The sequence below is a fragment of the Pleurodeles waltl genome, chromosome 10, assembly GCF_031143425.1.
Source record: "Pleurodeles waltl isolate 20211129_DDA chromosome 10, aPleWal1.hap1.20221129, whole genome shotgun sequence".
Taxonomy (NCBI): Eukaryota; Metazoa; Chordata; class Amphibia; order Caudata; family Salamandridae; genus Pleurodeles; species Pleurodeles waltl.
In genome coordinates, this window is record NC_090449.1 from 485,614,672 (window position 1) to 485,633,213 (window position 18,542).

General features: G+C 47.6%; 1 protein-coding gene across 4 annotated transcripts in view; it reads right to left on the reverse strand.

Moving 5' to 3' along the window:
* Positions 1 to 18,542, reverse strand: part of LOC138260780 (uncharacterized) — a 294,177-nt gene that overhangs the window by 146,990 nt on the left and 128,645 nt on the right. For 2 of the 4 annotated variants that reach the window (XM_069209234.1, XM_069209232.1), the window contains exon 3: positions 5,959 to 6,093. In XM_069209234.1, the coding sequence (XP_069065335.1) occupies positions 5,959 to 6,093 (135 nt within the window). Of the gene's footprint in view, positions 1 to 5,949; positions 6,094 to 18,542 lie in introns of all 4 variants that reach the window. The other 2 variants (XM_069209233.1, XM_069209231.1) reach the window with 1 other exon arrangement.

Here is an 18,542-nt window from a genome sequence, read left to right on the forward strand (position 1 = left end):
AAATAGCTGAATGCTGATACACAATGAAGTATAAGAACAGAAACTGAGCTACTTAACCAATACCACGCAATAACAGAATAATATATTAAACAAAAAGCAATACAATAAATTCAAAGATAATATTTATTAAATGTGTATGTCCATCAAAGCAAAAAATATATCACAAATTCATAAATGTAGCGAACCTGCGCAAAAAAATATATTTACAATTTCAGGATCAATATATATCTAATCTGTACAAGCTTAATTCATTCATAAATATTAAAAACTACATATTGAATACAAAAAAACAGATAATACAACAAAAATATTGACATACAACAATAACTTCCAACAGGATGCAACAATGAATCTTCACGCATCAAAAGTAGGAGCCAAGCCTACGTGCGTTTCGGAGGTAATGATAGGTGGTTGTTTCCGTTCCACGCCAACCAAAGATTCATATAAATTGAAAGATGGAAGTATTACGATTGGTTAAGTAGCTCAGTTTCTGTTCCTGTACTTCAAGTATATTTCCCTGGATGGGCTACTGATCATACCAGGGACCCTCAATAGTTTCTCTCCGTGTGCTGATATACAATGGCCAGACATACACCTAACCAGCAGACACACCAAACAGGCTGCACTGTGCACTATGCACATGGCCATGCCCCTGACTACCGAGCAGTATACTGACCTACACCCATCCCCTGAAATAGTATTGGAGCTTCAGTAGGTGAAACCTGACAGGGACACCCCTACACCCTTTGGGGAACAGACAGTAGATGGACACCAGTCAAATTCCCTGCTCTAAGTACCATGAGCCCTATCGCACACACATTCATCCTTTCAGGCTGAAGTATGGTCTGTGAGTACTCTCCCCCTTGTGACTGCTGTGCAGCCTTCAAGCAGCCATCCAGGTCTGGGTATGCAACCGCCAGGATCCTTCGCATGAGGGGTGTCAGTGCCTGATGGGCACCCCTTCCAGGTTAGGAGGACTTCCCCAGCGCCGCAGGTCCTCCCACCTCTTTCGACAGAGGGTGCTCCGCCGGTTGTAGTTTCCCAGGGTCCGTACCTCCTTGGCGATGGCATGCCAATATGCCCTCTTCTGGTGGGCGCTGACCTAGTAGGGTGACACAGAAATGGAATACAGAGGTCAGGCACCTGCACAATGGCAACAGCTGGCAGATTGTCAAACATAGGACAAACAGTACTCCCAGACATGCAGGACAGTGGCACGCAGCATTCCATGCACCATGGCCCATCCTGGCTCACAGGAGCACACATCTGTGCAATCCACTCCATCCATTACTCACACAGTGCCCCCCAAACCCGGACTCACCTGTACCTCTGGCTGTCTGTAGAGTATATTGTACAGGGGCAGGACCCCTTCCACTAGTTTCTCCAGTTCTTCCTGGGTGAAGGCCGGGACCCTTTCCCCTGCACCACGTGGAACATCCATAGCCAGAGGCAGGCCACAGCAATACACAGAGTGGAGTACCTGTCCGCACAAGATCCGGGAGTCAAGTGATCAAACGATGATGAACCTGCGTACGTTCCGCGGCGGTAACCGTCACTGCAGGCGGCGATCATGATACGCCAGGATTACCCATTGACATCCATGTTAGCCAATGAGGTTGCGAACAGCGGTCAACACGGCCGTACGCTGTGACGTAAACCGCTAGTGGTATAAGGTCACTTCCACAATGAAGGGGCAAAACTACAGTGGGCAGACATTTTGCCATAACCTACGCATCTTGAAATTCATTATACTCACAATGCTGGGCCTACTGCCATATTAAGCACCTAGGCCTCCATCCATTGAGTATATAATCACACTTGATTTACTCTGTTCTCTCCTAGTGATGTACATGTACATCTGTCAGGTTGCTGTTATTGTACAAACACTACTATGAACACTGCACTGCATGTATTTATTTAGCAAATATGCCAATGTATGTGTGCACACCACTCCTTTTTCTTACCCCTCATAGGTACCGACCCTTGTGGCGAGGAAGGGCACCATCGGTGGTGTACAGACCACTTGTGGATATGGGGACCATGGTGAAGCGTCAGATCATTATCACTTACAGACTCACACGTGCAACTATTCAGGACCTATGTGCATTACTGGATCCTGCACTGATTCCGGGAAATCGTAATCACCATGCCATTCCAACTGAGGTGCAGGTGCTCTCCGCACTCCATTTCCTGGCCACAGGCTCATTTCAAGTGACAGTGGGCATGGGTGTTGGTTTCTCACAGCCAATGTTCAGCCAGGTACTGACAAGGTTTCTGAATGCATTTGTACAACATCTGCAGTCCTATGTGCAGATTCCCCCAAAGTGCTGACCTCCTTGCCATTAAGTCTGACTTCTATGCCTTTGCAAACATTCCCCATGTCATACGTGCCATCAATGGCACCCACATTGCTATCATCCCCCCAAGAGTGACTGAACAGGTGTACAGAAATAGGAAGAACTTTCACTCCATGAACATCCAATTGGTATGTACTGCAGACCAGTACATTTCCCATGTGAATGCCATGTTTCCGGGTTCAGTCCATGATTCATTTGTTTTGAGGAACAGTAGTGTGCCACAGAAAATGGAACAACTACAAGAGGACAGAGGGTGGATCATAGGTAAATTGGCGTGTCTCTAACTAACACATTGCAGAAAACCAGCCTGTCTGACTAAGGGGCATTACAATGACAACTCTATATTGACCATTTCTCTAGGTGATTCTGGCTATCCAAACTTACGTTGGCTCCTGACACCAGTGAGGAATCCCAGGACGGATGCAGGGAGGAAATACAATGAGACCCATGGACGTACTAGGAGGGTGATGGAGCCTACTATAGGTCTCCTCAAGGCTAGATTCTGGTGTCTACATATCTCTGGGGGTTCCCTGGCATATGGGCCTAATAAGGTGTGTAGAATAGTGGTGGCCTGCTGCATGCTGCACAGCGTGGCTGTGAGACATTCTGTCCCCCTTTTGGAGGTGGAGGGTGCTATAGGTCCTGATCATTTACCTCAGATAGGTGAGGAGAGTGATGGTGAGGGTGAGGAAGGGGAAGATGTCAATTCCAGGAACCAACTGATACAACTCTACTTCCAATAACTGTGTGGGACTTAAGCCTGTAATTGTGGTTAGTGACTGATACTGTGAGTGTGTCATGTCATATGGGGGGATTGGTCATGATAGGCAAGACATGGACCTCTTCAGCATGGTACTAACAGACAATATATGCATTACCTCCTTGCATAATTTGAAACACACATTACCACCACCAAGCACAAATCAACAATAACGTTGTTCTCTGCCAGTTGCATCCATACTCCACTTTGTTCAACAGTGAAGACAGGGGACAGTGTTACAGGTGAGAAATGTTGTTTATTGGTCGAATACAGTGAAATGTGCTATGTACAGTGATGGAAGCCGTAAGGGTTGGGTGTTCTCTAAACCGACTTGGTGGCAGCCCTGTTGGATGTAATAGGTGGGTCCTATTTGCAGTATAGTACTTTATTTAGCCCTCAGCTAAGTGTAGTTGCTGAATGGGTGGGATGGTTGCTTTGCAGTAGTAGCAGTTTCAATTGTTGGAGTGGGGCTTGTTCTTAGCTGGGTTTCCAGTGCCATATCTTGGCCTGAGACTACGTTTGGGCACCTGCTGTGGAGCTTTTTGGGGTGGCATGGTTGTCCCTTGTGATTCCTGGGAGGGTATTTCCTGTGCTGTTTCTGCTGCTTGGGCCATCTGTTGCTGGTTGTCCAGGGCTGTTGTGGGGGCCTCTTGTCCGGTGTGGGTGTCTGACTGTTTGTTGACCAACTGAAGCAGTGCTGCAGCAATGGTGGCCATTGTGGCATTGTGTTCCTTCCACTGCTCCATGGCCTGTTGGTGTTGTTCCAGCTGCATCCTCTGACTTTGCTCCAGGGTGGACACAATCTGTGCCAACCTGTCTTGGGTATGTTGGTAGGCCCCCAATACCTCTGCAATGATGTCCTGGGCTGTTGCATCCATCCGGTACCCGACCCCCTGACCCACTGGGGCACTTGACCTTGCCCTGGCCCCCTGTGTCTGTGTCCCCTGCGCAGGTCTTGAAGTGCCACTTGTACTGGGGCCCTCACCTACCTGCATGTTGGGAGTGGGAGACTGTGGCCTCTGTAGCTGTGTTTCACCTGTCTGTGCCCTGGGTCCACTGGTGTGGGTATGCCTGCCCTGTCCCGCTAGTCTTGACTGGGTGTTAGGGGTGAAAGTGGTTTACTGGGTGGGGTTGCTGCATGGTGAGCATCCAGGGCTGTGTGAGGGGCCTGCCTGCTCATCAGTGTCCAGCGGTCCTTCGCCAAGGTCTTGTGATGTGCCTATGTCGCCCTGGAGTGCTGTGGCACTCTTTGTCCCCTCCATTAGGGTTGCATGGGTGGGGGTGCCTGTTGGGGGACATAGACATGTCTGTTACATATGCATGAGGGTTTGAAGTGTACAGAACTCTGCAATTTTGTGCTGGTGTGACTTTCAGTGGCCTCCCAGGGTGCCTTCGTGAGGTGGACAATGCATTTAGTGGCAGTGGTGGGGTTACATTGTGGTGGGGGTTATTATTCCATTGTGGGTACATGCAGGGGTGGGTGGCTGTGCACAGCAGGAGTGATGTGGGCCTGGTAGTGAGTTGTGGGTAATGTAGGGTGGTGGATGTGGTGGGTAATGGCTGGGTGGGGTGTGGGTCTAGGTGGGTGTTGGTGGGGTGGTGCACGCATTGCAGATGTGTTGTATATGGGGTAATTGTAGATGACTTACCCGAGTCCATTCCTCTAGTGAGACCAGTGAGTCCCTCTGGGTCCAGGATAGCGAGTACCTTCTTCTCCCAGTCGGTGTAGTCGGGTGGTGTTAGTGGGGGTCCTCCCCCAGTCTTCTGCACTGTGATGTGGTGCCTGGATGCCATGCCCCTGACCTTCCCCCGCATGTCATTCCATCTGTTGCGGATGTCGTCCCTGGTGTGTGGATGGTATCCCACTGCATTCACCCTGTTGACATTGGTCTGCCACAGCTCCAATTTCCGCGCAATGGGTGTGTGCTGCACCTCGGACCCGAATATTTGTGGCTACACCTTCAGGATCACGTCCACCATGGTCCTTAGCTCCATTTCGGTTAAGCGTGGATTTATGGGGGGACATGGTGAGGGTGGTGGATGGCATTGGGACTGGGGACGGGGTATGGGTGCTCCTGTGTGGGTCGATATGTGTGTCTTCCCTGTCTGGTTCTGGTGCTTTCCATCTTCTGGTCCTGGTTTCGTTGCAAGGGGTTGTGGGGTGTGTCTGGGGGTGTTTTATGGTGTTTTGGATGTGTGTCAGGTGTGTGGGTGATAGGCCTAGCCAATGTGCGCACTTGTTGTTAGGCCCACTTGCCGCCCGTGGCAGTCGCAGCTGCCAATGGTCTTCCGTCCTCCACTGTCCGCCGAGATGATTTGTGCATCATTATTTGGAGAGCGGGATGTAGGTGTGCTTGTTGGTGGCGGGTGGGGTGGGCCGGGATTCCCGCCAACAGGGTCCTGGCGGGGAGTGGTGGTCTGGGAATTTTTGGCGGGGTTGGGTTTTTCTATCATAATATGGCGGGTTTCCATTCGCCACTGCCGGCGGGATTCTGTTCACCGCCGACATGGCGGTCGGCGGTCTTTCCCGCCATGTTCATAATGACCGCCTTAATTTGGAGGGAACTTAATATACGGGTTGTCATTGTCCTTGAAATACCTTCCCACATACACAACATACATACTAGAAGCATGCACATAATAGATCTTACTGTTATCCACACCTTTAGTGAACTGTTCCTTCATGTAACAATTTTATAGTAACTCCAGAGGACCAGAATATACCTCAAATACTTAAGTTGTATATTTATATATTTATTTTAGTGTTATTACAAAATTTAAATTATTTTGTATTTAGTTCTGGTTTCAAAAATAAGAAACATAAATTCTTACTGGACTCACTGGTGATTCAGGCTCACTTTCTGATGCTGGGATATGATTTTCAATATCAGTACAGCAGCCAAGACAGGGATCCATCGGAGAGGCTGTTCCAAAGTCCTCTGGGAAGCGCTGAATTACATCGATCTCTCCCATTGTCTTTAATAAGGCAGAGGGGGTAAGATACATTAATTTAACATTGGTGAAATAGGAATACCACAGTCAAATTGAACAGAGTGAATACAATAACTTAGCAAGCCCAACTGCCCTGGAGGAAACTATTAAAATTGATCATTTCACACCACAATCTCTGAAATAAATTGGTTAAAAAGCAATGAGTGTTTCAGACAATGTTATTATTCTGGATATGCAAATTGGTTCCATCATTATACAAAAGGGATAAAGTACCTTTGTTAAGTTCTACCTTCAACTTCTATTAATTTTCTCACTCTGTCCATTCCAAAGAGATTCTCTGTCATATAATATAAATGAGAACCTATGTTGAAGTTGGACAGTTGTCACAATCTCATTCCTTAAACTTACTCCTCAGGTTAAACACATCTAAGTCTCGGGCAACAGAACATTTTTGCAATCATTCTTCAGTATCATTGTTCAAATTGTAGGAAAGTAGCCTCTTTCTTGTGTGGTTACCCCTGCTTTTTGCCTGTTTGTCAGTATGTTTGACTGTGTTCACTGGGATCCTGCTCACCAGGACCCCAGGGATTATGCTCTCTCCTTTTAAACGTGGTTGCTGGAACCTTTTTGACCCCACACTTTGCATACTGGTGCCCCATGTAAGTCCCTAGTATGTGGTACACTGGTACCCAGGGCCTTGGGGTACCAGGGAATCCCCATGGGCTGCAGCATGTATTATGCCACCCTTGGGGAGAGCCCATGCAAAGTGTTCTGTAGGCCTGCCATTGCAGCCTGTGTGAAAGGGTGCATGCACACTTTTTCACCATAGCTCACTGCACCAGGTCACTATAAGTAATCCCTATGGCAGGCCCTCCAAGCCTAGAGGGCAGGGTGCACTAGCAGAGGTGCCCCCACAAACTCCAGTGCCATTTTCATGGACTTTGCGAGCGCGGGGACACCATTTTACGTGTGTACTGGACATAGGTCACTACCTATGTCCAGCTACATAATGGTAACTGCAAATCTAGGCATGTTTGGTGTCAAACATGTTGCAATCATACCCCAATACTGCTGCCAGTATTGGAAATATGATTCCATGCACTCTGGAGGCTCCTTAGAGGACCCCCAGCATTGCTACCACCAGTCTTCTCGGGTTGTCCGGGCAGCCCAAACTGCTGCCACCCCTCAGACAGGTTTCTGCTCTCCTGCTGCTTGATCTGATCAAGCCCAGGAAGGCAGAACAAAGTATTTCCTTTGGGAGAGGGAGGTGACACCCCCTCCCTTTGGAAATAGGTGTGACTGGGTTGGGAGGGGAAACATCCCCAAGCCACTGGTATGCTTTGAAGGGCACATTTGGTGCCCTCCGTGCATAAACCAGTCCACACCGGTCCAGGGAGCCCCAGTCTGGCCAATGGAAATGGGACCACTCCGCTGTCCATCACCACCCAAGGGGTGGTGCCCAGAACTCCTCCAGAGGGTCCCTGGGTTCTGCCACCTTGAATCCAAGGTTGGCAGGGACCTCTGGGAGCATCTGAGGGGCCAGGCCAGGCAGGTGACGTCAGAGCCCTCTCCTGATAACTGGTCACCGGCTAGGTGACTAACCCCCCCCTTTCAGGACTATTTAGGGTCTCTCTCTTGGGTAGGCCCTCAGATTTGATATGCAAGATTCCAGCAGGACTCCTCTGCAACTTTTACATCAACTTCTGGCCACTGGAACCACAACTGGACTTCACAGGAACCTACAATCTGCAGCTACAGCGGCAACTCTACTCTGCAACATTGTTTCTCTGGCTCTTCCTAGCAACTGCAACATTTCCCTGGCTGTGCATCCTCTGAGGGCAGCAAGTCTTCAGCCTGCACCAAGAAGCAAGAAGGAATCTCTCTTCAAGTGAAGGAGTCACTCCCCTGCATCCGCAGGCACCTACTGCAACAACGACCTGCTGCGTGGATCTCCTCTCTCCCTGAGCTGCGTGGATCTTGCAACACGGGTGGTAGTCCAGAGTAGTCCTCTTGGTCCTCTCTGGTAGCTTTCCAACTTTGATGGAAGTAAGCCATTGCCTTCCCACGCAGGACAGTACGTCATGCACTGCATCTCTTGCAGCTGCCAAGGCTTGTTTGCAACTCCTCCAAGTGATCTTCAGGCAATGTGTAGCTCCAGCCCCCAGCACTCCATCCTGCGAAGCACAGACCTCTACGGGGTTCTTCTGCTGCGTTGGATCCCTTTCTGTAGTGCTGTGTGTGCTCTCTCTGTGACTTCTGTGTCCCCATCCTGTGGGACTCCTGTGGGTGCTACCTCTGCTCCTGTGGGCTCTCTCTATCACCGAGGGTCCCCGCTGACTAACTCTCCCGGGTTGAGTCCTCCTGGGCCTTGCTAGTCCCCAGGAGCTCCACTTTTCCACCACCAACCAATTTGCCTTTGCCAGGGCTTGTTGGTGGAATTCCTGCACCAACACCCATCTGCTATCTTCATTACAGTGTGGGACATTTTCTGCATCTCTCAAGAACTCTTCTCCGGCTCCAGGGCTGCAGTGCTGACCTGATCTTCATCACTGTCTACCAACTCCGGCAAGTACATCTGTGTGGGAAGTAGCTCATACTCCTCCTGGACTCCACTGTGACTTTTGGACTTGGTCCCCTCTCTCCACAGGTCTTCCTCTCCTGAAATCCAAACCTGGTTTCTAGCAGTCTGGTCTGGGTGACTTCCTTTCTTCTTTTTCTTCCTTTAGGGTGGTTTGGGGAAATTCCAGTGATTTACTCCTGCTTTTCTGGTCACTGGGGGTCCTGTGTTAATTACCTCTGTGGGTTTCTAGTGCTCTCAGCTCCACTCTACACATTCCACTTACCTAGGTGAGGGCCCTGTGTTCGCATTCAATTTTTTTAGTGTATGGTTTGTGCTCCCTCTAGGGTCACTATTGTCTAACTGCATTTCCACTGTTTTCTAACCTTTTCTATGGCTATTACTGTTTACTACTGTATATAATTAGTGTATTACGTACTTCATATTGGAGGGTTGCCCATCTAGTACTTAGTGGTATTGTGTTACCAAAAATAAAGTACCTTTATGTTTGTGTTTTCTTTCATGTGTGTGAGTGCTGTGTGACTACAGTGGTTTTGCATGAGCTTTGCATGTCTCATAGATAAGCCTTGGTTGCTCATCCATAGCTACCTCTGGAAAGCCTGGCTTTTAGACACTGCCTACACTACACTAATAGGGGATACTTGGACCTGGTATAAGGTGTACGTACCCTAGGTATCCAGCACACACCAGGCCAGCTTCCTACACAAATTATTAGCAATATTAAGGTTGTATAGTTAATCCACTAGAGGTTTCATATAATTACCACAACATATACATAGTGCACAATTTGGGCAGGGAATAGAAATGATGCCAAACATCATCAATATGGGTCCATATATCATCAGTCAAATATCTTGAAATATTTTGTGACTTTAATCTTTCAGCCCAAAATATCATTGTATTTCTTAGTAAATTAGCATATTTGGCCCTGAAACATTAGCTTTTAATTTCCTCAATATACACAGATTTTAGCAAGAAAAATCATATTCCTTTTTTAGTGAATCTCATTTGCTCCTCCAAACACCAGCTTGTAATTTTCTGAAATAGATACATTTTGCCCGGAAATATCAGTTTGCCATTTGGAACGACTACAATAATTGTGTCCACAAAAAGTGTTACATTTTTAACAAACCACTGCTAGTCATGGGTATCACAATCCCTGGTATCCTTGTCATATGTCTGCCATTGCCAATACATCACTGGCTCCTCCATCAAAGAGCAGTCGTTGCCATCGTGTACCAAAATTACAAATATATATGCCACTAGGCAATCACTCCATGTACCTATGAATGGTCTAATATGCGCCAGACAATTTAAGCATATATCAGTCAATGTAATCATTTCCTTTTGCTAGTCACAAATATGATGTACCCCGGTTGTACCCCAGGGGTGTCCACTATGCGTAACAATGCAATGAGGTGCTCCCTTTATACCTAAGTGGCAATTAATGCCTTGATGAGCCTTATTCGCTCCCCCATATGACAGCTAAAGGCATGGTTTATCCCTGTATCCTTCATATGCTACGCGATGGCATAATGTGCCCCCATTTTCTCCACATGCCAGACAGTGTAATAGTGTGCCCTTATTATCCCTCATTTGCTAGTTAATGCCAGTATTGGTCCCAGTCCCTGCCCTATGTTAGTTAATGCTATGTGTCCTGAGTATATCCCATAAACCAGGCAATGTCCTAGTGAGGCCACATTATCACCATATGCCAGCCAATGTCATAAATATGTTTTCTCACTTGCTTGTCAATGTCACACTCTTCTCCCAAACTTCACAACGCACTGCCACTAAGTCACTGTGTCCAGTTTCTCCTTCATATATGATTCAATAACAAGACTGCTCCCTGATGTCCCAGAATGCACCACGATCGGGCCTTGTTTTCAGCTATTCAATCAACGGCCAAGAAGTGACTTTAAGGAATTCACTGTTTCCATTCACCAGGGTACCTTCTTTCCAAATGCACATACAACAACATATGCACAAACATACACCCCCCCCCCACACACACACACTCAGACATATCTATAAAGGAGGGCTTTTATGTGCCATCTAACGCCTCCTGAGCCTAGCATTATGCTAATCACAGGTCAGGGCAGAGGCGCCCCAGGACACTATGGTATAAAGGAAGTGGCAGCAGACACCAGCACGGATTGGCGTCATCAGTATGGGATATATCTTTTGCTCTCTACTGTTAGCTGTTTATCTTGTTTCGATGGCCATTTAATATACATGATTTGTTTTATTAACTTTTCCTGATGTTTTCATTGCCCAACTGTTTTGTGAGCCAACAGAGTCCTTTCTTTCTTGCAGCTTCCCCCTCTTCCCTCTTTTGCATGGTATCTCTGGATCTCAGTTAGTGGAGTGTTTCATTGTTCTTTAATTAAGATATAACAGAGGCGGTTTATTACTCTGAAGAGCTCAGTCTTCTTGATCATGCATTGAATGCATTTACAGTAAGTTGTTCCTGTGACTTGGGTTCTAAGCATTGTATTTTGATTCAATACCATTTCTTTTGCTTCCTTACTCATATTTTTTGTCTTTTGGTTTATGTATAAAGTATTGCAATAGTGCCTCCCACTAGAAATAATTTGAAAACATCTACAACTCCTGGCATTGTCCCCATTGCTCTGAAAAAAGTCATAATTTTTTAATCAAGCTATTTTCATCTGATTTTTTTGGGTTATAAGCATCTGTCGACATAATAGGAGATCAGTTAGGATGGATTACATACATCAGATACACTGATATTTCGGTATACAAGAGTTCAAAGTAACATATCTCAAGACATTCACAGTTATTGCACATGAGGAATATAAGATAACAACTGATTATGAAGCTTGGCCTGTGTTTCTGTCCATAGAGTGTGAAAGAGATGTGCTGGCTCAAAATGAGAGGCGAATATCATTGTCGCTCTGCTGTGTGCATGTTCTCTATAGTATTCTAGTGACACTTTGCGTCACTTTACATGTTCTGGAAAGGTAAGAAAGGTCCAATATGTAACTTTCAGAGGTTTCCGAAAGCAGGTACGGAAAACTAGGAAGGGGGACAGAACCTGGAATTAGGGGAGTGGTATTAGATTTGGAGTATTGGCGGACCGGGGGTGTCTCGGAGGGAGGGTGGGGAAAGAAGGGGAGAAGAGAAAATGGGCAGATGCAGTGATGACCGTCTGATCGGTACGTATTTGGATATATCTCAAAAAGGTCCTTGTGGGGAGGTGGGAGAGCATTAAGTCATGAAGAAGCGAGGGTAGGTTAATTCCAGAGTAGACACCTAGTTGTGGTAAGTCGTGGGCTGCACTGTGTGATGGTCCTTGGAGTGCATTAGAGATTATGGCCCATCATGGCCATGGAATTGTGAGTGGGGCATTTTCCTTGGCTAGGGTCTTAAATTGCATGAGCGTGACATCCCATGCTGTGGTAATAGGGCTTTGTCATATTTGATGGGCCTCTTGTCAATGTAACGCAGGGCTTTCTGCCTCCTCCCAGTGGGTCAGTTCTTCCAGCCACTGTGTGAGGATGTGAGGCTCCCTAGTGCATGGTTAAGTGAAGCTTGGCCAATAGGAGGGCCAGGTTGGTGAAGCACACCTGTATTTTATATTGTTTCTGTCAGGGAAGATGGCCAGAGCAGTGGTCTCCCATGTATTTAATTTGGTGAGTTCAGTGACAGTAGCTATTGAGGTATGTACGCCATTCCAGGAGTGTGTTGTACCGGAACAAGACCAAAACATATGTTGGAGATCGGCGACCTGGGTGGAACATCTAGGGCAGGTGAGGTTAGCTGAGGGGAACATTTGATTAAGTCAGGAGGTGGTGAAAAATGCCTTGTGTAGAGTCAAGTATTGAATATTCTAAAAGCATGCATTCCATGAAACTGTTTTAGGGAATTCCAAGGCTCTGTTCCATTCGGAGTTGTGTAATGCTCTTGCCAGATCTTCCAGAGGTGCCTGAGAAGTGTCAGAGAGGTGTCCATGTGCTCCCTTATAGCTTTATAAAGCTGAATTATAAAGATGTTGTTCACTACCCATGAGGTATAGGTATGTACTGATGGCTCCTCGTCTGCTGCCCCCCATAGGGAACTCATGGCTGCCAGGAATCACCCGTGTGTGAGGAACTGGCCCGGAGGGATAGCATAGTCCTGATAAATGTGGTTGAATGTAAGGGTCTCAGCATCTCAGAAGAGGTCTCCTATCATGTCTATTGAGTGGGCATGCCATTCTGCTAGCTGGTCTCCACTGAACAGGCCTAGGGGGCCAGGCAGTCTCCTTAGAGGGATATTTGGGGCACACAGAATGATCTTTCTTGTCAGCCGTAAAACCCTGGCTAGACATTTTCAGGCGATCCACCCATGTAATGCCCAGGAACAACGTGGTTTAATAGTGGGGTGCGGGATCTGGCATATTATGTAGGGGAGAGGGCCATCTCCTGTGCTGGTTTCATGGATGTTCTTGTCTGCCAGCCATCTGGATACCCACTGGAGTTGTGGCACCAAATAGTAATATTCAAAGGAAGGCACCCTGAGCCCTACCTGTCCAAATGGCAATTGGAGCTTTTGAAGGGCTACCCGACGCCTCCCATCATTCCAAAACCAGTTTCCTCGTAAATGATCCAGGTCACTGAAGAAGTGGGGGTATAGAACACTGGCACATTGACAAAGTAGAGAGTAAATGAGGGAGGATGATCATCTTCAAGAGGGCTATTTTGCCTGTTAGGGCCAGAGGAAGCTGCTGCCAAAAACACATTTGAGATCTGAGAGCTGTGAAAGCATGTTTCAAATTACCTTCAAACAGGTCATTTTGGGAGTGGTGCAATATAACCCCAAGGAAATGGGGGCTACTGTCTTCCAGGTTAGTGGGTCATTGCCTATTCAAATTAATTGTGGAGCATCGCGGCACAGCGGGAAGGCACACGATTTGTTCCAATTCACTTGGAGCAGCAGTGCTGCCGTTTCAAAGACTCGAAAGGTGGCCGCTAGTGAAGATGTGTCAGCAGATGCAGCGTGAATATAAAACACCAAATCATCCGCATAGGACAGCACAGCATGTGTAGTGTCATGCAGAGGTATCCCCCAGTGTTGGCCTTCTGCTCTGAGGCGATGGGCCAGCGGTTCCATGGTGACTGAAAATAGGATGGGAGGGGGTCGCCAGAGAACCGGCGTGCAAGATGGCCACACACCTGTGAAGCTCCTACCACCCAGAGGCTGTATACCCTATTATTAGCAGTATTGTGAGCACATCCTGGCTCCTAAATGACAGCTCGACGTCTGCTGATACCTGGTAGTCGAGGGGGCTGAAGGAAAAAAACATAGCTGTCTGCTGGTGGGCGTGGGACAACAAAAGCTACGGGGGGCTCCTTGTCTACTCAAGATGGCACCTACGATGTGCTAGGGCTGAGCCCACGCTGAGGAACACGCCTGCCAGCGTGCGCAAGCAACCAGTGGGCTCGGAGGAGCAGCTCGCGAGCAGCCAGGAGATTGGGGGCGGAGGCCTTGTGGTGATGGGGTCATAGAATCAAGCAGCGGGACCGGTGAGGGAGATTGGAGGAGACCTCTGCGTCAGCAAACGGGGCGGCGGCCTTGGCGAGGAGAAGTCTGTGTCCAGAACTACATGGAAGACAAATCCAGCATGGTGCGGTGAGTGCGGGGACCTGCCCGGCGCTCTGTACTGCCATACATACTAAATAAATCAGAAACTGATATTACAGGCCTGGTGCCTGTGTACTTATGCCCATGATTTTGGTGGCCCCCTTCGCTTTGCCAATATACAAGTTAAATTCTTACGGATAAAACATGGGGTCCCACAGCACCTTCAAAGTAGGCGCCATGCTCTATCTCTGCCCTGCTGTGTGCAAGATGGGGGAATCCCTCTTGAATATGCAAGTGAACTGCTCCAGGTAATAAAGGTTTTGACTCCACCCTGCCCATAAATCTGGGGCTGTACGCTTGAGCGATCCGGTGAGACAACACTGTGACAACTGAGGAGAAGCGCACAAGATAATTATAATATTCTAAATTTAGAGTACATTTCCCATTACAAGATACATGGAGAGATGCAGCAGTGGGGTTCCCCGGTCCTCTAGGCTGGCGCATATGTAGAGCTTGGTGGCCTGCTCAACTGAGGCACTGCATTTCAATTGGTTGCATCTCACTGAGAAGCGAGTGAAGGACAGGGCAGGAGCCTCCCAATAGTAGCCCTGATAGAAAACCTGGGCAGATATAACTGTGCTACATTACATTTCGAAAATGGGAAAAACTGAGCGCAGACACTCTAAGCTGCACTTTGATTCCAAATGCCCAGCAAAACAAGCGGACAACGCCATGTTCAACTCAAAAAAGAGGGAGAGACCACCAGCTGGTTCAATAGAAGATATGGGCATGAAAACATTGCTGGTCGCCATGAAGTACAGCGTGGCTTCAATTGAAACCAAGATGGATTCCATGTGTGGTTGTAGAGGTCTGGAGCACACTGGAGGCGCTACGGGCACCTCCCAGGGGAGGTGCAGGTCAGGGGAATGGTCACTCCCCTTTTCTTTGTCCAGTTTCGCGCCAGAGCAGGGCTGAGGGGTCCCTGAACTGGTGTAGACTGGCTTATGCAGAAATGGGCACCATCTGTGCCCATGAAAGCATTTCCAGAGGCTGGGGGAGGCTACTCCTCCCCTGCCTTAACACCTTTTTCCAAAGGGAGAGGGTGTAACACCATCTCTCTGAGGAAGTCCTTTGTTCTGCCTTCCTGGGCCAAGCCTGGCTGAACCCCAGGAGGGCAGAAACCTGTCTGAGAGGTTGGCAGCAGCTGCAGTGAAACCCCTGAAAAGGCAGTTTGGCAGTACCCGGGTCTGTGCTAGAGACCCGTGGGATCATGGGATTGAGTCAACAATGCCAGGATGGCATTGAGGGGGCAATTCCATGATCATAGATATGTTACATGGCCATATTAGGAGTTACCATTGTGAAGCTATACATATGTAGTGACCTATGTATAGTGCACGCGTGTAATGGTGTCCCCGCACTCACAATGTCCGGGGAATTTGCCCTGAACAATGTGGGGGCACCTTGGCTAGTGCTAGGGTGCCCACACACTAAGTAACTTAGCACCTAACCTTTACCAGGTAAAGGTTAGACATATAGGTGACTTATAAGTTACTTAAGTGCAGTGGTAAATGGCTGTGAAATAACGTGGACGTTATTTCACTCAGGCTGCAGTGGCAGGCCTGTGTAAGAATTGTCAGAGCTCCCTATGGGTGGCAAAAGAAATGCTGCAGCCCATAGGGATCTCCTAAAACCCCAATACCCTGGGTACCTCAGTACCATATACTAGGGAATTATAAGGGTGTTCCAGTATGCCAATGTAAATTGGTGAAATTGGACACTAGCCTGTTAGTGACAATTTGGAAAGAAATGAGAGAGCATAACCACTGAGGTTCTGGATAGCAGAGCCTCAGTGAGACAGTTAGTCATAACACAGGTAACACATACAGGGCACACTTATGAGCACTGGGGCCCTGGCTGGCAGGGTCCCAGTGACACATACACTAAAACAACATATATACAGTGAAATATGGGGGTAACATGCCAGGCAAGATGGTACTTTCCTACACAACCCCCCCCCCAAACGAAGGACAATAAGACTAGCCATGACCTGATGAGTCTTCATTGTCTAAGTGGAAATATCTGGAGAGTCCATCTGCATTGGAGTGGGTACTCCCAGGTCTATGTTCCACTGTATAGTCCATTCCCTGTAGGGATATTGACCACCTCAACAATTTAGGGTTTTCACCTTTCATTTGTTTTAGCCAAAGTAGAGATTTGTGGTCTGTCTGAACAATAAAGTGAGTGCCAAACAGGTATGGCCTCAACTTCTTCAGTGCCCAGACCACAGCAAAGGCCTCCCTCTCTATGGCAGACCAACGCTTTTCTCTAGGGGTCAACCTCCTGCTGATAAAAGCAACAGGTTGATCCTGACCCTCAGAATTAAGTTGTGATAAGACTGCCCCTACCCCTAATTCAGATGCACCAGTTTGGACAATTAATTTTTTGGAGTAACAGGGGCTTTTCAGGACAGGTGCAGAGCACATGGCCTGCTTCAGCTCCTCAAAAGCTTTCTGACAGTTTGCTGTCCATAATACCTTCTTAGGCATTTTCTTAGATGTGAGGTCATTAAGAGGGGCTGCAATGGAGCCATAGTTCTTTATGAACCTCCTATAGTACTCAGTGAGGCCTAAAAAGGCTCTCACCTGAGTCTGAGTAGTAGGGGGAACCCAATCTATAATAGTTTGGATTTTCCCCTGAAGTGGTGCAATCTGTTCTCCACCTACCAGGTGTCCCAGATGAACCACCTTCCCCTGCCCTATCTGGCACTTTGAAGCCTTGATAGTGAGGCCTGCCTTTTGCAGGGCCTCCAAAACTTTCCATAGGTGGACCAGGTGATCATCCCAGCTGGAGCTAAAGACAGCTATATCATCTAGATATGCTGCACTAAAAGCTTCCAGCCCTTGCAGGACTGTATTCACCAACCTTTGAAAAGTGGCAGGTGCATTTTTCAATCCAAAAGGCATTATTGTGAATTGGTAATGGCCTCCAATGGTTGAAAATGTAGTTTTTGCTTTTGCATCTTCTGATAATTTGATCTGCCAATACCCTGCAGTCAAATCAAAAGTGCTTAGATACTTGGGAGATGCCAGTGTATCTATTAGCTCATCTGCCGTGGGTATAGGGTGAGTATCTGTTTTGGTTACCTGGTTGAGACCTCTGTAGTCAACACAAAACCGCATTTCCTTCTTTCCATCCTTGGAATGAGGTTTTGGTACAAGTACCACAGGAGAGGCCCATGGACTTTCAAAATGCTCAACCACTCCCAGTTCAAGCATTTTCTGCACCTCTTGCTTTATGCAGTCTCTGACATGGTCAGGCTGCCTATAGATCTTACTTTTGACAGGCAATCTGTCTCCAGTATCTATAGTGTGCTCACAACAAGAAGTGGTACCTGGCACAGTAGAGAAGAGTTCAGAAAACTGACCAAGGAGATTTATGCAGTGGTCTTTCTGCTCAGCAGTAAGACAATCTGCCAAAACTACACCTTCCACTAGAGCATCTTGTTCTGTGGAAGAGAAGAGATCAGGGAGAGGGTCACTCTCTTCTTCCTGTCCCTCATCAGTTGCCATGAGCAGGGTGAGATCAGCCCTGTCATAGTAGGGTTTCAGGCGATTGTCATGGAGCACCCTAAGGGGACTCCTGGCAGTGCCTAAGTCAACTAAGTAGGTGACTTCACCCTTCTTTTTAACAATTATGTGGGGTCCACTCCATTTGTCTTGGAGTGCTCTTGGGGCCACAGGCTCCAAGACCCACACTTTCTGCCCTGGTTGGTACTGAACCAAAACAGCCTTCTGGTCATGCCATTGCTTTTGGAGCTCTTGGCTGGCCTGAAGGTTTTTACTGGCCTTTTTCATGTACTCAGCCCTTCTAGATCTTAGGCCAAGTACATAGTCCACTATGTCTTGCTTTAGAGCTTTTAAAGGTTGTTCCCAACCCTTCTTAACAAGTGTTAGGGGACCTCTTACAGGGTGTCCAAATAGGAGTTCAAAGGGGCTGAAGCCCACTCCTTTCTGGGGTACCTCCCTGTAAGCAAAAAGGAGGCAAGGTAACAGGATATCCCATCTCCTGCTGAGTTTTTCAGGGAGTCCCATTATCATACCTTTGAGAGTTTTGTTAAATCTCTCCACCAGTCCATTTGCTTGTGGATGATAGGGTGTGGTGAACTTGTATGTCACACCACACTCCTTCGACATGGCCTTTAAGTAAGCAGACATGAAATTGCTTCCCCTGTCTGATATCACCTCTTTTGGGAAGCCCACCCTGGAAAAGATTCCCAGGAGGGCCTTTGCCACTGCAGGAGCTGTAG